Source organism: Indicator indicator, chromosome 8 (assembly GCF_027791375.1).
Source record: "Indicator indicator isolate 239-I01 chromosome 8, UM_Iind_1.1, whole genome shotgun sequence".
Lineage (NCBI taxonomy): Eukaryota > Metazoa > Chordata > Aves > Piciformes > Indicatoridae > Indicator > Indicator indicator.
The window spans coordinates 18,975,711-18,998,417 of record NC_072017.1 but is presented as its reverse complement, the minus strand read 5'-3'; the positions used below and the strand labels follow the sequence as shown (position 1 = coordinate 18,998,417).

The window sequence follows — 22,707 nt, the reverse complement described above, 5'->3', positions numbered from 1 at the left end:
AGTGTGTTGAAGCTGGACACTAATATGTACCTTTCTTGTTTGACAGGAGTATAAAGTCTCCAGCTTTGAGCAAAGATTGATCAGTGAAATTGAATACAGGCTGGAGAGATCTCCTGTGGAAGAATCGGACGATGAGGTGCAACATGGAGATGAACCTATTGATAATAGTATGTCACCGTATTTTGAGATAAAGCTGAAGCATTACAAAATCTTTGAGGGAATGCCAGTCACATTTACATGCAAAGTGGCAGGAAATCCAAAGCCAAAGGTAAGAAAAGAGGGCGAATTCTAGAAACACTCTTCAGGGTTTTAGATTGCTACCTTACAGTGAGCCCTTGGACCCTATGTTACAGGAACATTCCCTCTTGATGAGACAGATTCCTAGCTAGCATAAACTGCCAAATTTATTTTGATGTGATTGGAATTACTTACATTTTTACTGGGCAAAAGTAGTACTACAAGGCTTGAGCTCTTAGTTACTTCCTTGTGCGACTTCATCTCAGTTATGTAACCTAGAAGTAATAGTTCTGCCATTTTCAGAGTTACCTTCAGGGTACATCTTTACTACAGGATGCAGAGCAGTACTAGAAAACCCTGTGTGAACAGGCACAACCTCATCAGGTTAACATGGGTACTCAGCTCAGGCATAGCAAGTGCCTAATGCAAAAATACCTTGCCTCTGGTTCAGAAGCTAGCATGGCATCTCTGCATTCTTCAGCATTGCAGAGTTTGTATCTACACACCTTAGCAAGACTGTATTTTATTGAAAGTTAGAGGAAGGCACAATAAAATACCATAAACTCATATATATCACAACAGCAAGATGAGACATGATGGTGAGGTTTTAATGATGAGCTTCTGAGGCAGGGCTGGGCTTAGGAAGTATTTCCTTTTAGCAAACATAGAAGTACCAGTTGCCTGGTGTTAGTAGTCTGGAAGAACATCTTCCTTTGGTAGGCTGTGTTTAACCATTTCAAAAATTTCTTGGCAATCAACCAACTCATTTGGTACTAAGCAAAGTGCAGTAGCTTCAACATCCTTGCCAAAGCCAGTATCCTCCCAGTGAGGTCCCTGCAGCTCTTACAGTGACCCCTTGTGGATAGGGGCTCTTTTCTTACCAAGATCAAAGATGCCTTATCTCTTACATAAGACCTTCACAATAGCCACATCTTTTATCTAGTGTAAGTTTAGGATTTTGAACAGAGATAAATGCAAATGACATTCCATGTCCAATGATACTGCACAAACTGTAGATGAGAAATGGACTTCGTCAGGGAGCAGACAAGGAACAACATAGAACTAGGTCTATAGTAGTGTACACCAGAAGAAGCCAATCTGTAGAATGAGAGGTTCATCCCTGCATGCATTTCAGGAGGTTTTACTTCAGGCTAGCTCTAATCTCATCCCACAGACTGAAGCAGATGCAGCACATTAGATGTGTTCTTGGAGCACATTTTATGGCTTAGTTTCATCTGTAATAAATCCAATTCTGTGCTCCAAGACCACAACATGATGTGAACCACTGCGATGTAAGTGGAGCTGATCAGTATACTCATATCAAAAAAGCACTCCTGCTGCAAACTGAAGACACACACTTAGAAGATTAGCCCAATCTGACTGAAACCAAAACTTTAATGTCCAGCATTACTTTTCAGTTGACTATACAGAAGAGCCTGTTGGGCTGCATAAGGTGGGAAGACAAATGGCTTCGTTGATGTTAGAGGTGCAGCGTACTGGAGAGGTACTCTTTGCCTGAGGCTTATGACTAAGTTGCTGGATCATCTATTATGAGTCAGCCTCAGTCAATTTAGCCATTCCCTAATTTTCACAGTTTTCAATTAAGGTGTACTTTCACAGTCATCTTAATCTGATTTCAGACAGATGAAAGAGGATATCCCCTTTCCCTCACTCGCCTTGTTTTGGCACTAGGGATTGCACAGCCAAGAAACCACATTGTTAGTGCTTCCTCTAAAGCACAACACTCAAATCCAGATACAATGTTCTGTAATTATGCAGTGTCAAAGCATGCACATTAAAAAGTGATTTGCTCTTGCACCTGGGACTATGACCCTTTACTCCATTCACTTGCAGATGCGTTGTGCAATTTATTAAATTCCTTGGGATGGAACCAATTTCAGTCCTATTGGATGGCTACTTGGTAGCTGGGCTTTGCAAACGTCAAAGGCTGTATCTTCTCTTCATCTGCTAAAGGATGCCAAAATAGCAATTTTGAAATGCTCAATGGCTAAGGACTGCCCTTCTGCTGTCATTTTGTTGAAACTGGAAATGATGCTTTGGCAAACGAAAAGCTGGAAATAATTTACTAACTTGAAGCTCCTCCCTTCTAAGTATTCTGTCGGCTCTGCCAAGGAATGGCTTTGGGAAGGACTGTAGTGTTTCTAAAATCTGGCATTCATTACAAGGGATTTTTCTAAGCAGGGTTATTGGACTGATTATTTTTCTCCCTGAACATGCCATGTAAATTGAATAGTGATGTGCAAATTCTGTCTTCATAAATAAGACTTTTTAAATGAGTCTATTTTTGTTATAACATTCAATGTAATGTAAAACTATTTCCTTGTTAAAATGAGCATGAGTGCAATGTAGGAGGGAGTGTGGAATACCTCTTTTTAAGAGGTATTTCTCTTCAGAATTAGGACAATGCCATCAAAAGGTTAATTGAGATGTGGATGTTGTATAAAGCTCATATTGCTTGCTCTTCATATGGCCAAATATAATTCTTAGTGATTAAAAATGCCTGTGCTGCTGAAGATGAGGGGTTGATACCCCTCTTTTGTACTGTGTATTCCACTGGTTTCTGAAAATCTGGTGCAAATAAAAGCAATCCAGATGTAGTGTTCACTGCTTACATAGTTTAATGGTATATTTATTAAAAGGTATCATAGAAAGAAAATACTTCACTTCAAGGGCCACTGTCTCCAGCAGCAGGAGTGTTCTACTTAATAAATTCATGGTAGATAAAGGCAGTATTAAGAATTTACTACCTAAAAGTCAAACCCACCAATACTAGTGCTTTTAAACTTAGTGGATATAAGTATTGGACAGCATATGTATCATGTCTGGATAGCTGGTTCAGTTCATATTTGCATGTATTTCCATGTAATAATTCCTGGCATGTCTCTGATATTTCCGGTAAGTGCATAATTATTAAATAATTACTACTTAATGCAGCAGATTTCCAAGCAACGTTATGACACACGTAAAGCACGCAAGTTAAAACTCGTTTTTTTGCAGCCACATTGTTACTAGCATCCATTAGCATATGTACATAAGTGATCAAATATCTTCTGCATCTCCAGTAAGTGCTCTGTCAGCAGATGAGGAGACATGACTAAATCTCATGTTAGGACCACAGAGTCTCTGCAAGGCTGCTGACAGATAAAATGGGAAACAAGTATAACCAGCTATTGAGGAAATGAAATCATTCGTAGTTACACATAATGCTTGTTAATATAAAATCCATATATGGTAATTAATTTTTAAGGCAAATTTCCACTTATTCCTTCTGAATAAGTGTATTTTTGAATTTGAAAATATATTCTTAACTTTCCCCCCACGTGAGTGTATTTAGAACTTTAAATGTTGGCAAGGATGAAGAACATGGCGTATTAAACTCTATCAGGAATTGTTTTGTCACTTCCATTTTTACTGGAAGGCCGGCACTCTTTCTTTCCTCACTGTAAGATCTCAATTCCTGCTTCACGAATCAGACTGAGGCAAATGTGCATGTTTTTTTCAGGCTAAGTCGTCATGCGAGCAGGACAAATACATTTGTATTTTATACAAGCTGAGCTCATAAAGACTGTGTAGGTATCTGCACAAATGCCTTAAGAAATACTGAACCGCTGATGTTAGGGCGTAATACACACTTCAGAAGGGACAAGTAAATAATAGTCAGCTTAAATATGGGTTTGAGGAGCTGACTACCACCTTCCTAGTACAAACTGTTTCACATATTCCTGTGTGTGTTTTCATGCATACACCATGATGTTCTTTTAATTGCAGCAGAATTCAGTTTGGGATTTTATACTATTTTTAAAGTACAGCCAAAAAAAGCCTCAAAGCTAGGTAAAAATATTTGGGTTTGATTTTTTCACCTCAAGATTAAGGCATTAAAAACACATACATATTTTTGTGTAATTCATGGACTATTACAAGATATTATTCTGCATACATCATTTTTTTGGCTCACTGAAAGTAGTTTTTGGGTCAGCCAGAGAATAAAATTACACATCAAAAGTAATGGAAAAGATCTCTGTTTGATAGATAATGTAACTCATCTGTACAACTTGGAACTCTAGTGGTGTTGGCATACAGAAAGCTCTCCATGTGCTGACTTTCTTTGAAGTATTTCCTATTACTTTGTAAAGGTGTCTATTTCTGTAGCTGTCTGTCACAGTGGGGTGACATCGTTGGTTTCAATCACATAGCTATATGGAGCTGGCCAGTCTGTGCACTGAACTGTTCATTGCCAGTGGCTGAATCCTCTTCTGGCTTTTTAGTCCAGTCCAGTCAGCATAATGGGTATATGAAGAAACTGGTGTTTGAACAGTGAGATTACATTTTTTTAATTCATCATCAAGTTAATTATTCCAATAATTACCTTGGTATTTTTATATAATTTCCCTCATAGTGCCATTTCTTTTCGGTTCTTGGTATGTTCAGCTGCTGTTCTGTCCTTGGGATGGGTACAGCCCTTGTGCATTCCTTTGTTAAATGTCCATGCTGCCATCTTTCTATTTGTTGTCTTACTTGTTTGTAGAGTGGCATTCTGCACTTTTACTAGTTGATCAAACCGGTTTTCGTTTCGTGCTTACTCAAGAGGTTTGCAGCAGTGAAGGTTCATTAGCACTATTAATTGATAAATGATGACAGTGAGTCATGCCTCCTTTACTCCCCGCAGATTTATTGGTTTAAAGATGGGAAGCAAATTTCTAAACGAAGTGATCACTACCGGATTCAAAGAGAACCTGATGGAACTTGCTTGCTGCATACTGCAGCCTCCACCCTGGATGATGATGGGAACTACACTATAATGGCTGCTAACCCACAGGTAAATGAAGGTTTGGCTCCAGAGCAAACACACTTCTGGACATAAATCTTTAGAAAACTATCTCATCTTGCGTTTGCATGATTTAATTAAACGATGAAGTCACCATAAAGTATTTAAATTAGATTTCTGTTTTCATCTTGCATCAGTAGGGTGGGACCTTTCTATCTCCAAGAGATTAGCAACTCAATAGCAGTTTTTTTTCCTTTAGTTTGAGGTTTCAGAGAGGAGGGGGTGTTGTTTTAAAATCATTCTTCCGCCATTTGTTTCAGCTGATAACATCTCACTATCCTAACTTAGCATGGATACCATCCATACTATAAAGGAAAAAAACGCAGTTTGCAGGCAGAAGTAACCCAATGTAGTGATTTCATTTTTCTTCTTTGGACACTGCTCACTGACTGAGGCCAACTTTTTGCAATGAATGGGAGTATATCACACCTCAACATGTTTACATTAGGCAGCAGTTGTAAGTCTGTAAGGCAAAAAATTCTTGCACTTATTATGTAGTAGAAAGGACTCCTGTGTTATCTCAAACTATTTGTAATGTTTTTTCTGAAACAGTGTTACTGGCTTTGTAATATTACTTGTTCTTCACAAACTTAGGACAAGAGCTGAGGTACACAGCAGAAACCCACTTAGCTCATTGGACATAGCTAAACTTGCAGCTCACACATGCTATGGAAGTTAACTTTTTCAATCCACTTTTCCTACAGCACAATAAATTGAGGGGAAAGATTTGCACATGAGAAACCAAGGCAGTAACATAGGGATGTAATGAATTATTTTCTTCTGTAGCACCAAATATTTTGCCAAGATCAGGCCTGCAAGTAGAGTCTCGCTGTAAAAGAACAAACTGTATCACTGAGACTGTTTAATCTGAACAGGAGTGTTGTGCTCTGTTATGGATGTTGCTAGGTTACTTAGCATGACACTGCCATTTTTGCCTTGCTCTTTAACTGTCAATCCTCCTCATATTGCAGCGTGCTTGTGAATGTGTGGGATTGTGTACACAGACACAGGAGTTTAGGGCTAGACTCCACAAACTGGAGTGCTTTAAATCTAGGTAGTTTAAACATTATTTCTACATATACAGAAGGAAATAGCTTAAGGCCAAGGGAATTCTTCAAGCTGGGAGCTTTTACAAATAAATGACAATTGTATTATAACACTTGGTTTGATTTAAATTGTGGAAACTCAGAGCAGGTTTAAAAATGATAAAAAGACACATACATGCTCAAAGCAGGAAGTGGTTCCTGTTCATCTTCCTGTAAGTGTTTGGGTTTTGCACAGAGTACACTGTACACACATGGTGCGTTCAACAAGAAGCAGTGACCCAGTATGTTAGTGAATTTTTAGATGTACTAAAATGAGTTGGGTTTGTATTCTTCCTAGCTTGGGGATTGAAAAAGTGGTTTTGTTAAATGATAAAATTCTGCATCTGTGCTTTCTTACCCTCTTTGGAGAAGAGCCAGAAGCATCCTCTTCTGGCTCCCCTAAACAAAATCTCTGTTTCACCAAGCCTGTTCTGTTCCCTCCTTACAGTGTAATTCCCAAGCAAACACACTTATCTCTTCTGCTATTTGCTTGCTTTTACTATGCATTTAACAGTACAATGGAGGCAAAGAAGGTCTATGAGTTAATCTACTAGCCTTTCACACTCAAAGATCTGGATTCCAATTCTTACAAGTCATCCTGAGTGGAAATCATTTTGGCATGGCTTGCTTAGTTCTAGTGGAAAGTTGTCCACATCTCAAAGCTATCACAAACTCACGCAAATTTGGCAACCTTTCCTTAAGAAAAGCAAAACACCTAAATACAAAGGAGCCTACATCAGGACTTTGATGGACTGGTAGATATTTGCTAGGATGTTGCTGTGTTTTGTCCATTGCTATTGGAACAACCACCAAAGTACAAAGCAAAAAGGCTTATTCTCAGCTGACAGAAACTGATTTTACTAAAGCAAAGTCTATTAAAGCTTTGCCAGTTTATGCCCTCTCACAATCTGGCCTAATATTACAGGATATATGTAAGTAAAACGAGGTGTTGACACACCTTGGAAATCATCCGTGGTCGTTAACAGCACAGGCACCACTGCCTGTGATGTCAAGGACAGCAATCTGGAATTAAGGCTCTAACACACCTCTGGGGTTTGCAGTAAAACTTGCTATATAACTTAATCCAGAGCAAACTGACCCTGGGCCTAGACAAACACAAAACCTTGTGTGTTTTAGGCCTCTAGTTATAGGTTACATCCCTTAACTGAGCTCTTTCCATGAGCTAGCTGCATGGGCTTGAAGTCAAGTCCTTATTTTCACCTTTTTTTCCTTTCTATCCCATTCTCTCCATGTTTCTGCACTATGCACAGTCCTCATTGTGAAATTCCCTTAATTTCTAATAGGATGTTTTCTCATTTATTACTTTCCACTCGTCACTTCTCATTCATCCCTTGACTATTCCAAATTTTTGGCTTCCTGCTTGTTCCTAGTTATCCAAATTCTTTACTGCCCTTTTTTGTTTCCACATGTGATGCCTTCATGTATTGAGATATGCAGAAATTATCCCAGAATGTGTGAATAAAATAGAAATGCATTTGTCCCAGATGTGTTTAATAGTCCTACAACATACACAAGAAAAGCCCTCTTGCTTAAGAAACTGCTGCAGGTCATGCACAATGGCTTATTTTAACACAAATATTTTTCTTGTGGACTAAATGGGTCATGGGAATAAAACCGGGACACAGAGACCTCATTTCTAATTGGCTATTGCCATTTGAAGGCTGTTTGTGACCCCAGTGAAATAATTGGTTTTTATGAGCTTTGACCAGTTGTTAATGAACAGCTATTTGCAACCCCTGAATTACAATTACAAAAATATTTGTCACTTTTATAATCACAGATTTCAGTGTGGAGCTTGCAGCTTTGAACTGCAATACACTGCCAGGCTAACGTGGATATTGTCTTATTGCTACCTACTGTATCAAAGCTATTTAAAGCTTAAGTTTTGAAAAGTTCTAAAATTACAAGCATACAAACTTTTACTACAGTATTACTTTTCCATACAGCTTTTATATTTGTATCTGTTGTGTATATCTATACTAATACCACCAGGTGCTTTTACCCCTCACTTGGTGGATTCTGCAGAGCCGTGGCTGGCAGCAGTTCTGTCTGCAGGCACTCCCATCCCAAATTTTCCACCTCTAGTGCCTGTGGTGGACAATTAATTATTTAAAAGTTGATTTTGACATAAGAAACAAAGCAAAGGAAAAAAAAAGGGGGGGGGATTAAATATAACAGAGCCCATGTGTTATTTAAAGCTTTATCATTCACTGAAAACAACAAAGATGTCTGAACCATCTCCATGCACACCTGTGCAGTTGTCTGCCTCAGTGTGATTCCTACCCCCAAACCAAGCTTACTGTTCAGAGAGGACCCTTTAAATATAATTCTTTTGGCTTTTACATTCATGGGGCTGGGGGTTGAGCTATGGCCTCACCAGATCAAGTGGATCAATCTGCTTTGGAGGTGGCAGTTCTGTTGTTAACTGCAGACACTTAACCATGTGCCCTTTTCAAGATCTTCAACTAGCTGTTGTCTTCTGTCCACTTGTATACACAAAGAAACCTCCCACCCACACCAATAACTAATACTGGTCTAAGGCCATAATTGCCAGTGATACTCAATCTCTTTTTTAACGCAAACTTCCAGCTGGAACATTTTAACTGTGACTGTGTCACAGTCACCATTATTCCAGTCTGTTCTGTGTTAGATTGGAACCTGATAAAATAGTTTAGTATCAGAAGGTATCTTAACAAATGTTTTTTTCAATGACTGTGCAAAAAAGAGATTGTATTACAGAGTTTGCAATAGGTGGGCAAAAAGGAAGAGATCAACTTGAACATTTATTATGCTTTAAGTCTTTTAATATTCCTCTTCTTCATCACCATAACAGGGCCGAATAAGTTGCACAGGCAGGCTGATGGTTCAAGCTGTAAATCAAAGAGGCCGCAGTCCTTGGTCACCTTCTGGTCAGCCTCATATAAGAAGGTACCCACTTTTTGTTTGGTTTGGTTTTCTTTTCTTTTAAAAGTATTTGCTTTGCAAAATTACATGGTAACACAAAGAATGTGAAGTAAGAGGACATGTTAGAAGTATGGCATTTGGGAAATGTGACCCCTGCTGTCTAAAAATTCCTGCAACACTTGCACACTTCTTGAAGTATAACGCAAACTCTGAAATGACATGACTTTTGAGTGTTCATAACGATGCCTGTCTCCTCCTTTCTTTGTGATGTTCACTAATTACTCCTTATCTCAAATTACACTATCAAGTGCTGGAAGGGACCTTGCTCCTTATGTTTTTTTTAAAACACCTCACTTGACTAAGAGTCCGTAGATTATGCAGCTTTTAATAAGTATTCATTTAAAGAAACAGCAGTAGTAACTGCATGCCAAAGAAGTTTATTAGATTTACATTATAAATATTTTAGTATTTCAGTGATTTCAGTTCAAGTTCTTATAAGGAATTGTGAGTCAGAAATAAAGTATTAAACTTCGGTGAATTTACAGTTATTCACATATGAAGCTTTGGTTTATGTTTTTGGACCATATAAGGGAATTTTTCCCTTCAAATGCCTTTTTCTTTTTTTTTTTTTTTCCATTACCCTAAAGCATTTATGAGGCTTTTTAGCACAGCTTGTGCATCTTTAGACAACACAAAAAAATTCATTTTGCTTACCCAAACAGAACTGCTTTCAAGGGAGTATGAACATTCTGGATCTGGATCTGACTGTGATGAGGAACCTGTTCTGCTTTGTAGTCACAACAGCCACAGAATCTCAACACTGTCCAACTGTAACACACAGAATCAATGTGATTACACAGTCAGCATGCAATAACCAAGTGATTCCTGTAGCAATTAGTAGCAGTACCTGTATGTGCTGTAGAACTGCTGCATGCAAAACAGGCTCTCTTTCTCCTTTTGGTAACTGGAAAGTATTAGTAAGTGAGAATAGTTGTTTCAAAGATCCTGTACAAAACTGTGATAGTTTGAAACTGTCTTTTTAAGCTTAGGCTCAATCCCATGGAAGTCATGATGTTCAACACTGTAGCATTGAGATACTGAGGCATCTTGAAGTGCACTGCAGCCAGAGCTTCAATAAATAATTTTAAAATGCATGAGATTTAAGGAAGATTTAAAAAAAAAGTATTCCTCTTGTCCCTGCTCTCAGTTAGAGGATTAATTGGAACTCAGTCTCCTTTACCCCAAATCAGTAATCATTATCATACAGTCAGTCATACAGTATTCCCCAGCTTCTTGCTCACTTAAATTGCACCACAGGAACCCATGGAGGACCCTGGACACATTTAGCACATGGATGTTAGTGTGGCTGAAAGTAATCTTTGAAATTTGATGCCCACATCACAACTCTAAAGAACCCACAACTAATCCAAGGGTATTCTAGTATGTTGCAATTTTTCATTCCTAGACATCTAAAGTACTTGTCTCCACTCATTTCATTACTTCTTTAAAACCACAAAATGTTTTAGAATTAAAATAACCCTCATTTCACCTCTCAAGGTAAAGGCCTAAAAGCAGCCTGCAATTTTAGCAGTAAATTTACAAAGAGGTAAAAAGAAAAGCATTAATTATTACTGACTCTAGACTAAAAAACATGTGATTTAGATTTCCTTCCTAATGTGCAATCTAAAAACTTGCTTTCACAATTCTAGACCATACTATGAGAAAAAAACATCTTTGGTCACAAAACTTTTAGCCTCTTTGTTTTCCACTTAATTTGGTGTAAATTCCACCTCCCCATCTTCCCTCCCCTCCACCTCAGTTCTGACCAATGATGCCTTTTTATGCAACTGCAGCAGTGAGCTCTGGTGGCTTTCAGGAGGACTTTCACATTCCTGTGGTGCTAGTTAATCTGTTTGGCCCAGACCTGCAAGACACACAGAAGCACTGGTTAGTTGCGCTTTCTGGTATCTTATCAACAGGATGGATATAGAAAGAATGGCAACAACAAAGAAGGACAAAATAAACCAAATGCAAGCAACTCTAAGTGTGCTGATAGTGCTTATCTTCCATACGGAATTTCAGCATCTTGTTTCCCAAATGTAATAGCTTGGGGGGTTCAAGCTTTTCCCCTCCCCTTTTTTTTTTCTTTTTTGGTGTGTGTTACGAATTATTTTAGCCTAAAGAAACCATGATCAGTAGAAAATGCAGTACAGCCACAAAGACTGCTGCAGGTATACTGCAGACACTGGCCAAAGCAGGACCACTGGCAAAAGTTAACAGGAAATGGAAATCAGAAAAGAGAATTTCACTGTAAAATGTCATTCATAAAAGTTACCTTGGAAGATGTTTGAATAGCTTGTCTTCACCACAATAGGATGTTACTACAGGTAGCACTTCAGTCCAGCATGGAAACCATTGGAGCTGATCAAGGCAAGGGCAAAATCTGATCTAAAATTTTGTTCCAATTACGAGTTTCTTTGATTCCTAAATCACACAACTAGAATAATGTTAGTTCTATTTAGAAAAAAAATCCAGTTAAACAAGGGTTCACCTAGAAAAATATTTGACAGATCAAATCATCAAAGAATAGCTAATGATAAAAATGGATTTAATGACACTGTGAAAGCTTGAGGTGAATGACAACTGTTTGGGGACAGGAGTTGTTTTTCTTTCTTTTTATTTTATTTATTCAACTTCTTGCATTACTGTCTTTAAGAACAATTTAACGACTTACTAAACTTTTAATGCACACAAGTGAAATTTTATTGTTTTGACATCACACTTTGGTGACTGAAAATGGTCAAGAAATCTCAAACAAAACCTTACATAAGGAATAAATATCCACAGCACTTTAATCCACAAAAGATGGTGAAAATGAAAAATAAGTCTGATGTGATAAAAGTCTCTTCTCAGCTGAGATGATTTAGCTTTTATCTGCTGTTTTCTGAAAGGCAAAAAAACTGAGGAACATGACCTGCATCCTCTGGTGTAATCAGCAACAATTAAGGGATTAAATATACATGGGACACTAGAAATGAGAAGAACTGAAGCTATATGCTAAGGCCTACTGACTTATTTCATTAGTATTACTTTTTAGAGTTAGTCTTCAAATCACTGATACAATCATGTGTGAATAAAATATTATTACAAGCTATTATTTTATAGCAAGATTTTCCACATCATATTTTGCTATTAATTAATGGCAAAATTGAATTAATGAAATTAAATATGCACAGTGTCATAATTACCTCAGTCTGAACCAAATGCTGCCAGTGTATGTGTATAAATATGGAATGATCACAGTATAGGTCAAAGAAATTATTTACAATTCAAAGCAGTCTAATAAATTATCTTGGTTCATCTGATTTAACAGAGAAAAAAAATAATTTACCTTTATTTCATGTTATTTTAAGACCACGATCTCGATCAAGGGACAGTGGTGATGAAAATGAACCAATTCAGGAACGATTCTTCCGGCCTCATTTTCTGCAGGCTCCTGGAGACCTGACTGTTCAAGAAGGAAAGCTGTGCAGAATGGACTGCAAGGCAAGTATCAGACAAAGGTTAGCAGCGACCTTTTGAGAACATTAGCTGACTCAAAACCAAGTTAGTTTCTTTGTAAAGCTATTTTACCTATTGGCAGTTCCAGTGACTGTCAATAGTTAATCTCACTGCTTAAGAGGAAGCAGACAATAAAAGTTTGTCTCCTCTCCAATAGAAGTGCTTCAGGCAAATCTTACAGGTCACAGTAAACTTCTTTTTAGAATTCAGCTGTGCTGGGGTGTGGAGGGAAGTGGCACAGAACTATAAAGACAATGTGCTTCTTCCTTGTTTTCAAGTCCTTTTATTAATTGAGATTCAATCCTCCCTTAGAGTTTCAAACAATTTATGACTTTGCCTAAGAGAATTAATAAAGCCTGAGATGACTTCTGTTTACTTTATGCTGATATATTTGGGAGAAGCTATTTGTTTCCAAGCAAACGGCACAGCTTTCACAAGACTTGTTCACACAGACCTAGCATTACCTAGGCAGGCAATGCTGTCACTAGGTAACACCTAGGTGGAATGGAACTCAAAGTTCAGTAATTAGTCAGCTACCATCATTTGTCTGCAAGATTTTCAGAGGAAGTTAATCTAGAAAAGAGTATCTTCTCGTTCCACCTGAAGAGCAAATAAAGACAAAAGGTGTCACCGTGCGTTTTGTTTTGCAATGTATTATTATCTAGCTTCTAGCATATCTAAATATCAATCTTTTTTAAGTCACACTCATAACACATCATGGAATTCAGGGAGTTGGCCTGAAAGTGTATGAACAGAACTGAGCCAAGGTGTAATACAGGACAGATTTAGATCTTTAAATCTTGTTGTACACCTGCAATAGCAAACAAACCCAAACTTCTCCAAAGTAACAAGTCAGGACTCCTCCAGTGTTGCATATGATAAAACAAATTCCCAGTATTCTGTTTACACTTAAGGTTAGTGGATTACCAACTCCAGATTTAAGCTGGCAACTCAACGGAAGACCCATTCGCCCTGATAGTTCCCACAAAATGCTGGTGCGTGAGAACGGTGTGCACTCCTTGATCATAGAGCCCGTCACAGCCAGAGACGCTGGAATCTACACATGCATTGCCAGCAATCGGGCTGGTGAAAACACGTTCAGCCTGGAACTCATTGTTGCAGGTAATGTCTTCATGCTAGGCTGCCACACTGAGCACTGCAAGGGTAACAAGAAGTGGGAGACCACAATGCTGTCATATTATGTGGTTAAAGGGTAGGGGGGCAAACAAAGAAAACCTGGCAGTAACAGACATACAGTATAGTTACAGGTGATATATTTATGTCATGTGGTGGCATAGGTTGACTGGCAAGTAACCTCTGTGCACACAGTTAGGGAACGAGGGCTGTTGCCAGAGCTGAGGCCACAAATCAGACTTCTTACTTGAATGGGGGTTTTGATGGCAATTTGTGCAGACTTGTACCTGCCAATGGGTAGCCAGTAAGCCATGGGCTGTACGTTTCACAGCATGTTAGACTAATGCCATGCTGGCCTTCTGATAGAGCAGTTCATATATAATTAAAAGCCCATCCTGTTATGGAATACGAAGGGGCACTGTTTATGCATCCAGTCTTCATACTCTACATTTCAATTAATTGACGGATGGAGGAGAAACCTCTCAGCTCTGTCGGTGCTCACTTCTCTATTAAAACACTGGTACAACAGTTTTCTTCAGATGAACCTGGACTGAACTTTGTGGTTAGTGAAGACAACATTGAAGCTTTCTGCCACTTAGATTTCTCATTGATGATTTTTAGCATGTTGCTGAAAGGCTACCTTTTCACAGACTAGTGTCGACATGACTGCCATCTTTATTTTCACAGCTAAGGAAGTACACAAAGCACCCGTGTTTATAGAGAAGCTACAAAACACAGGTGTGACTGAGGGATTCCCAGTGCGACTGGAGTGTCGAATCTCGGGGGAGCCATCTCCTCAGATATTCTGGAAGAAGGAGAACGAGTCACTCACATACAACACTGACCGAGTGAGGTTAGACTGATTAGAATAATCTCCCCAAGTATAACTTCAGTGACAATTTATCCTGTAACACAAATTAAAACCTAGAAGGTCATAAGAATGCTTTGTATGAACAGCAACTCATAAATATTAACTAGTTATTGTAATAATTTATTACATTTACTCAAACATGGGGACAACCTGGTGTCTGACTCAAAGTAAAAATCTTGGTTTTGTTTTCCATCCTTGGACTTAAATGTCTTTGCACTTCAAGCAAGTGGAGAAGGAAGTTTCTCTTCTAGAACTTAGACTTACAGAAATGTACTGGTGAAAACTTAAGCTTCTAAAGTAAAGCTATTTTCTGCTTTTCTCTTCTTCAGCATGCACCAGGATAACTATGGTTACATTTGCCTGCTGATTCAGGGAGCTACAAAGGAGGATGCTGGCTGGTACACTGTATCAGCCAAGAATGAGGCTGGGATTGTGTCTTGCACTGCCAGGTTGGATGTTTATAGTAAGTGACTTCAAATTTCATAATCACATTAATCCCCTCGAAAGTAACAGTTCTGTAAGTTTCAGTTTGTTTACAGAATGGTTTACATTGGTCTCTCTTTCTTTTGTTTATAGTTTCTCCTCAATAGTAAGATCCACATCAAGACAACAAATGCTCTGTCAAAGTATATTCACCATCTTTCAGATACCTAAAGAAAAGCATGCAAGCTTTCTGGTTTTGCTTAGTATATTAAATATAGCTAATTAACAACAGATAACGGCATGATTACATTACTTTTGTGGATCATCATTACTATTGCTCTGCTAGCACTTCCCTAACCTTTTGTATTGTTCTGTACGTTAGTCCGTAATACACCTGTGACAGCTACCAGAAGTGTTGTAGATGTTTTACAGCTTTGTGCTTAATTTTTCAGTTTGTTCCAAAGCAGCTCCTTGCATATTTTCTTAAACCAAAATCTCTTACCAGTCTTTTCATAAGAACAAACTGAGGGTGGGGGATGGAGAGAAACTGGAATGATCAATGATGGTGTCTGTGGTGGTAGTGGGACTTGTGAATTAGAGACTTAGCTCAGCATTCTTCATCATACAGGGGAGGGGGGCAATGGCAACCAGATGATTTCCTTTCATATACAACAACTAACCCTGGAACAGTTTCCTGTCGCTGTAATGTTAGTGCACAGAAACAAAACCCCCTGCTGTTACCCTTCCCAGTGATACAAGGAAAAGTAGAAAGCAATGTGAAAAAGGCAAAGTAACAAACACAAACACTATTGTTTCTACTTACTACATCTGAAGGTGAAACTAGATGCTGAGAAAAAGAAACCACCAAGATATGAAACAAACTTACCTTTGATATAATGGTTTTCTTCAGCTCAGAAATCAGCATCTCCTTTATAAAGGGTTGCCTGTGCATCTGGCATGCTTTGTTGCACAGCAAAAGATGGCTAACATTTTTTCTTTCCTTTTTAATCTATAGCTCAGTGGCAACAACCACCTCAGACAACCAAGCCAAAGAAGGTGCGGCCCTCAGCCAGTCGATATGCTGCACTTTGTGACCAAGGACTAGACATCAAAGCAGCTTTCCAGCCTGAAGCAAATCCAGTCCATCTGACAATGCCATCTGGCTTGGTAGAGAGCGATGATCTGTAGATCCAGCTGCCACTTCCATCATTTTCTTTCAAAGCAGAAACACTGAAAGCCATTGCCTTGACCAATGATACTTCTATGTCACTTTATGCAAAGGCAGACACCTTCAAGTACAAAAGATAAACAACAAACACAATAACCATGTATTCTTTATTCATTATACCAAATTAGAAGAATAGATAGATTATTAATAGAAATGTACACATTGCACAACAAATCACATTCACCAGATCCTTACACCTAAGTTGCTTCAGCTCTTATGAATAACCCTTTTCATAAAGGCCAAAATACATCAGACAGACAGATGTTTCAGAAGAGAACTCTATGTATCACTACGTGCCTTCAGCAGCAGTAAGCAGATGCTACAAAATCTTAACGGAGCAAGATGTTTTATTTGAGGCCATTAGAACACAAAGAAAATTAGAATGTATGGTTATCTATAGTTCTAAAATGGCCATGCATTCTGAGAGCTACAATCAACAAGTGCAATATTGTAAGAATAGCACAGGAAGGGACAAGGAAGAGACACGGGAGAAAATGCTGTATCTCTGCAAACTGCCTTCCATTCTACAACAAAACCAGTATTTTGCCTTAAATACTGTTAAGTGTGGACAAGCAACATCAACACCATAACTTTTCTTTTTTTCCTCCTTTTTGCCATCTAGGAGGAGGCTTACTTAAAAACATACAGCAAAGAGTTCAAGAATAAGTAATTTAACCTCTTCAAGATAAAGAAGAAAAAGAGCTGACATGCAATAACAAGTCTTTTCCAGTAGTACTCTACTAGTAACCAGACAGGGAAAAAAATCCTGAGAGTACAAACCACTGCAGTATATTACTGCAGGGGGTGGGAGCGCGAAAGGGCAAGAGGGTGCAGCTCTCTAATGATTTCCTGAAGACAGTCTGTAACCTTGTGATAACCCCTTCCAGAACCTGAAATTCTAGGGTGAGTGGAAAACTAGTAAGCGTATGTATGGGACAGGTGACTGTTTAAAGCTTATGTAGTGTGTATGAGGATTTTAGAAATGTACTGCAAGTGAAAAATGGGCTCAGACTGCAATATGCATTTGAATGACAAGTTCACACCACAAGTGCATAGCTTGCGGATCTGAGGAAGTAGAAAATGAAGATGGACAAAAATAACAATTGAATCTGTGTCTTTCTTATTTTCTTATTGTAACACATCTCTGGTAGATTTCATTTTTTTATTCTGATTGTAGACAAGTGACAGCTCTTTTAATGGGCAGAGTCTGTATGCTGTAGATGAAAAGTCTGAAGGCTACTTTCAGAATGGAAGACTCTGTCAAGTTGGAGCCCCACCGAAGTCAGACCTGACTAGGTAGTTTTAAGTTAGAACCAAATGAATTTCAGACAAAGGGGAGGGAGCTAGGGAGGGAGGGATGGAGGAATTACTAGGGCAGACAAGAAAAAAAAAGCATTTGATGGTACGAGCTATGAAAGGAAAACACTGTATTCCTTGTATGAAGCACACATATGGTATCCTTCGTTATTTATAATAAAATGTTGAGATTCTTTATCTCAGTTCAGTTACTCAGAAGTCCTGTACTTAGGGTTGTTCTTTTTGATTTTGTAATTGTGTACACCATATACTGCATTAGTGCTATATGTGTATTGCTTTGTAAGTACACAGAGTTTGTTTTGTGTTTTAGTGACTAATAAACTTTAGCACCTAAGGTAGTACTGTTCTGATGCAGGATGTGACCCATTATGGGCCTAGGCTGTCATCTGGGAGTAATTTGATTCTATTCTAGATAAAGTATGTCATATCATTTGCCAAATTTTTCTTGACTGTGACATGCTAATTTTACTTTTTTTGTTTGTTTGTTTAGCTTCACTAGCATTATTTTGCCACCCTTTATTCATATTTATAAAAAATTGTATTATCATTACTTTGGATTGTTGTGCTGATATAATGTGGGTTGAACATCAATAAATACTACACAACTAGAAAGTTTTCCTTCTGGTAAAGACTATTAACTGTTCCATTACAAGCATGTAGGTATGAAAGTTAGAAATTTTAAACGTTATGAGTGCAGACAAAATGAGAATCTCAAAACAACTAGAATTTATCAAAATTCTCTGCATGTGACCTGGAATCTTGTTTAAACACAACAGAAGAGCAAGATCCATAAATTCTCAGAAACGTTTGCCAAATGGAAATACTTGAAGATACTTTTTAATAGGTTTGAAAATATGCATCTAGTAACGCAGTATGACATCACTTATAACTGATTTGAAGAGCGTGGCCCAAGCACTGCTAAATTCATTTAAGAACAGTCTTCTAACAAGGCAATAGCCACATTAAAAAAAAAAAGAACATTAAGATTTACTTTTAAACACCTGAATATTAACTAACTTCTTCTTTTCTGTGCAAAGGCACCAGGAAAGATGCAAGACAGCAATATATTTTCTTTCAGGTTTACATTACAAGGACTGATCACCACAATTATCTCAGCAATTGAGGGAGTACTGACACTAAGTGATGCTGGAACTAAAATCAATGGATTTCTGTCTGCTTACAGTAAATTTGTCTTTGGCTTAGAGACTGAAAAACTGAGGCTGCTCTTGTGAGCTGGTTTAAGATGAGGTCATCATCACTTTTTGCCTCTGTATGTACATACAGACACACTTAAGTAGTAAATCACATCTCTAAGCAGCAAAGATGTTTTTATGAAAACATTGAGCTGTGCTGTTACTTAGTTACTGGGACTGTTTGGGTTTACAGAGACACAAGCGTGGCACAAGAAAACTACATACTTTTCAAGCCAAAAATCTGAAATTTTTGGAAGCATCAAAGTAACTTTCAGAAGCTTAATCTCCTTTCACAAACTCCATCAATATAGATAGTATGACCTGAAAGTGTACTTTTATAGGGCTTAAAAAAAGAAGTCCTAACTTTTTGTAAGACCATGTTTAGCTATGGGAAGCCTTTAAGTTATTTAGGAAGCTGCTCAGTCCAAGTGCATTCAAAGGGACTGAAGGCTCAATGTAACTACATTCAGGATGATGACTGAAAACTGTCAAGAGCACTAACAAACAGTGAGGTGGAGAATTCCACTTGCACTTTTCCTCAGCTGGTGGTGTACTTTAGCACAGTGCCTTTATCCTGCAACTTCACGATGACTGCAACCATTAGTTAACATGCACAATTTTTTCCATTATAGCCAGCAGGGGGATGGGGATCAATCCCAAGCTATAGTTCAAATTGAAACCCTAGCTTATAAATCATGGTCTTATTCTACATTATCACTTTCAAAGACCATTTTAATTCAGTTGAGTTGTATGCCAGTAACTGTCTTGATTCCCCCCACATGGATAATTCTATCCTTATCTCTGCCAGCAGCCCAAATAGATTTAATACGCCGCACTTCATGTCATGACACTGAGAGGACCAGCTGCACGCTCTGGCTGTAGCACCCAATGCCTGCTCAGATTGTGCACATTGAGAACAGACCTGATTTGCTGCCTCACAATTCAGCTGTACATGCAAGGGGCAGAATCTGCTGACATTTAGCTCATTCTCCTGAGGCAGCTGAAATAAAAAGTCCTCCCTCTGCAAAGTTTTTTCTGTTTGAGCAGAATCATGAACACAGACACATCAGGCAGATGAAAACACAGTGCCTGCCCTAAGAAATTTACAATCTGTTCCAGGCAACACATAGTACTCTTTAATGTGTCTTAAAGCTTATGCCTCTCATACAGAATTTGCATCCTCTTAACAGAAGTGACATATAAAAAACAATCTTACACCACGCTGGCTCTCTGCCAGTGTTTGGAATATAATGCTAAGCTCACACTTAAAGCAAAAAACCCAGGCTACAAGCAGCCATACCTGTAGAGCAGTGAATGCAGCCGCTGTGTAGAATGGTGAATGAACTTCAGTCCAGCATCACCAGGAAGGATTAAATTTTTTTGCCCTTATAGAACAAACACAGCACAGCAGATGAAGTCTTGCAACTGTTGTCGCTTTCTAGTTTTGCAGTAGCATAAAAGGTCCAAAAACAGCTGCAGAACAAGAAAGAATAAAACAGAACATGGTCAACAGTGACATCACTTACAGCAGGAGCTCTACAATTCTCATCACACTGATTGAATTCGGTTGTTTGGGGTTTTTCCCCCTGAAATAGTTCCGTTAAATACACAGCTAAGCATACTTTTGGATTGACTCTTGGCCCAGACATTGCAGAGTATTTCCGCAAAGAACTGAGGGTACAAAACTGCACTGCCAAGGATGGGACCTTCCAAAGATACTGCAAAAGGTGTTCAAAATACCTCATAAGACTGGCCATACAATAGGCAACATACCTCTACTCTATTCCAGATTAAGACGTAGTAGATTTTGGAGATGGCTTCTATCTGCAGCATTTGTCTGAGTCACTGCTAGAGTCATTTGTAGGAAAGGGCCTGCATAAGAGAAACCTGTCTTACCACACTGCTCTACAGATTAATGCACAATTCCATTTAGTAACGTATTAACTCACTTCCTCCTACAATATTTCAGAATCAGATTCATTAAATATTTTTGTAACATACTGTAAATCTACAACAGTGTTATATTTCTTAAATTCATTATTAACTTCAGTTGTACAGTCTCTGATCATTTACTAAATCATGTATAATAATGTAAAATAAATGAAACCTACAATAAATCTGATTTTTCCATCAGTACAACTGTTGATCTTGAACTGTGCGTGAAATGGTGCCATTTCACGTAAAGAACAAGAGCAGCTTTCAAAAATTTCAGTTTACAAAGTTCCAGATCTACTTTCCACTAGGAAAAAAGTGTAACTATATAATGCACATCTCCAAATCAAAAGCAATTGTTAATTGTTAATTGTTTCCCCTCAATGTCTTCTTTACAAAAAGCATAGCAGTTAAAAAACTTAATAGAAGAATTATTTTTAAGCTTTTTCTTTGTAGCAAACCCATTAAATAACCAACTTCATAAAAGCAGAACAAAAGTTTCATTTGTGATTAATGTTTTCCTGCAGCATATAAAAGCAGTTATGAGAAAAGGTACAGCTACTGCCAGTAACTGTTACTTTAGAATTTCAGGTCAGCCTTTACATCCTAAAAGAGATGGAATGTCATTGTGTTTCCAGTCACTAATTTCAAGGACTAAGACATCAGTGTTTTTGCCCAGAACAAGTGTCACTGAAGCCCAAGGTGAAGCAAAAAAGACACAAGTATCAACAAACACAACAACAGAAAATGCTGATGATCAGTGCAACTCCACTGCCCTCAGGTCAGAGCTCAGATGTGTCCTGGATGCTTTGGAAGTTGTCAAGTCAGGATTCAGGACTGAACTCCCACTAAGCATGGCCAAACTCAGTGTGGAAGGCAGAGGAAGCAGTAGTTAGTACAGCAGAAATATATTTCCTATTTGCAACAGAGTAAGGGAAGCTCAAATTAATTGTCTGTTTCATCGGCAGTATTACGTTTATTACCATGGCAATGCAAACACCTCTCCATGAATAGCTTTAGCTGAAAATATCTGATAACAAAACTCACGTCACATTAATTATGTAGTATATTGGGTTCTCCCCCAGTGGAAAGACACCATTTTAATTAATCAGTGAGAAATACAGGCACATGGTGAGTGTTACTGGAAGACAGATAACACAACACTGGTAAGAAAGGCACCATGGTGCCAGTAGAAAGATATTACAGAAAACAGTTACAGAAAACTTAGCAGCTTTGCAAAACCAAGTCATAAATTAACCTGGCTAATCTAACTTTTCCAAATTGACTGAATACAGCTCCACTGCATAGCAGAAAGCTTAGTATGACCTCCACTCTAGTGCTCTGACAATTAGGGTGAACTCCAAACTATAAGTGCTCTCTGTTCTATATGCCCTCCACCATAAGAGCTGCAAGAACCTGCAGAGAATGGACGCAGTTCCAGTCTGCTCTGCTGCTGGCAGAGCCATCTCACCATCAAAAATCATGCATGCAGACAAAATGGCATTGATACAAAACACACACAGTAACAATGATACTTCTTTTCTCTAAGGTTGCAGGGGGTTTTCTGTAGAAATCTTCCAACTACCTGAAAAAATAGGATGAAAATTTCAGACTGACAGCAGCAGGAAGTAAAACACTGTAAATCAGAGTTTTTAATAGTTCTTCAGCATAGAAGTGGAGATCTGTTTACAATGCAGCCTCCAGCATGTAGGTGCACCACAGTGCATTCAGCATCAGAAGTACAGAGCTGGGAGATCTGCAGGTTAGAATTCACAAAATATCAAACTGCTTCACAAACACCTTCAGCTATCCCTGCACAAATTGTTCAAAATAACACAGGAACAGTGTTACTTCAACAGTGGCAGCCAGCAGTCGGGGAAACACAAGTAACACCAAGGCAGCTCCATGTGCTCAGATTGGTGTTAGCTCGGTGACATCTGCCCCCCATGCTCTCT

General features: G+C 38.4%; 1 protein-coding gene across 3 annotated transcripts in view; it reads left to right on the top strand.

Moving 5' to 3' along the window:
- Positions 1-16,270, top strand: part of PALLD (palladin, cytoskeletal associated protein) — a 177,230-nt gene extending 160,960 nt beyond the window's left edge. For all 3 annotated transcript variants that reach the window (XM_054382854.1, XM_054382855.1, XM_054382856.1), the window contains 8 exons: positions 47-268; positions 4,925-5,074; positions 9,023-9,117; positions 12,507-12,639; positions 13,569-13,776; positions 14,476-14,641; positions 14,989-15,122; positions 16,098-16,270. In XM_054382854.1, the coding sequence (XP_054238829.1) occupies positions 47-268; positions 4,925-5,074; positions 9,023-9,117; positions 12,507-12,639; positions 13,569-13,776; positions 14,476-14,641; positions 14,989-15,122; positions 16,098-16,270 (1,281 nt within the window). The remainder of the gene's footprint in view (positions 1-46; positions 269-4,924; positions 5,075-9,022; positions 9,118-12,506; positions 12,640-13,568; positions 13,777-14,475; positions 14,642-14,988; positions 15,123-16,097) is intronic.
- Positions 16,271-22,707: the final 6,437 nt, after the last annotated feature.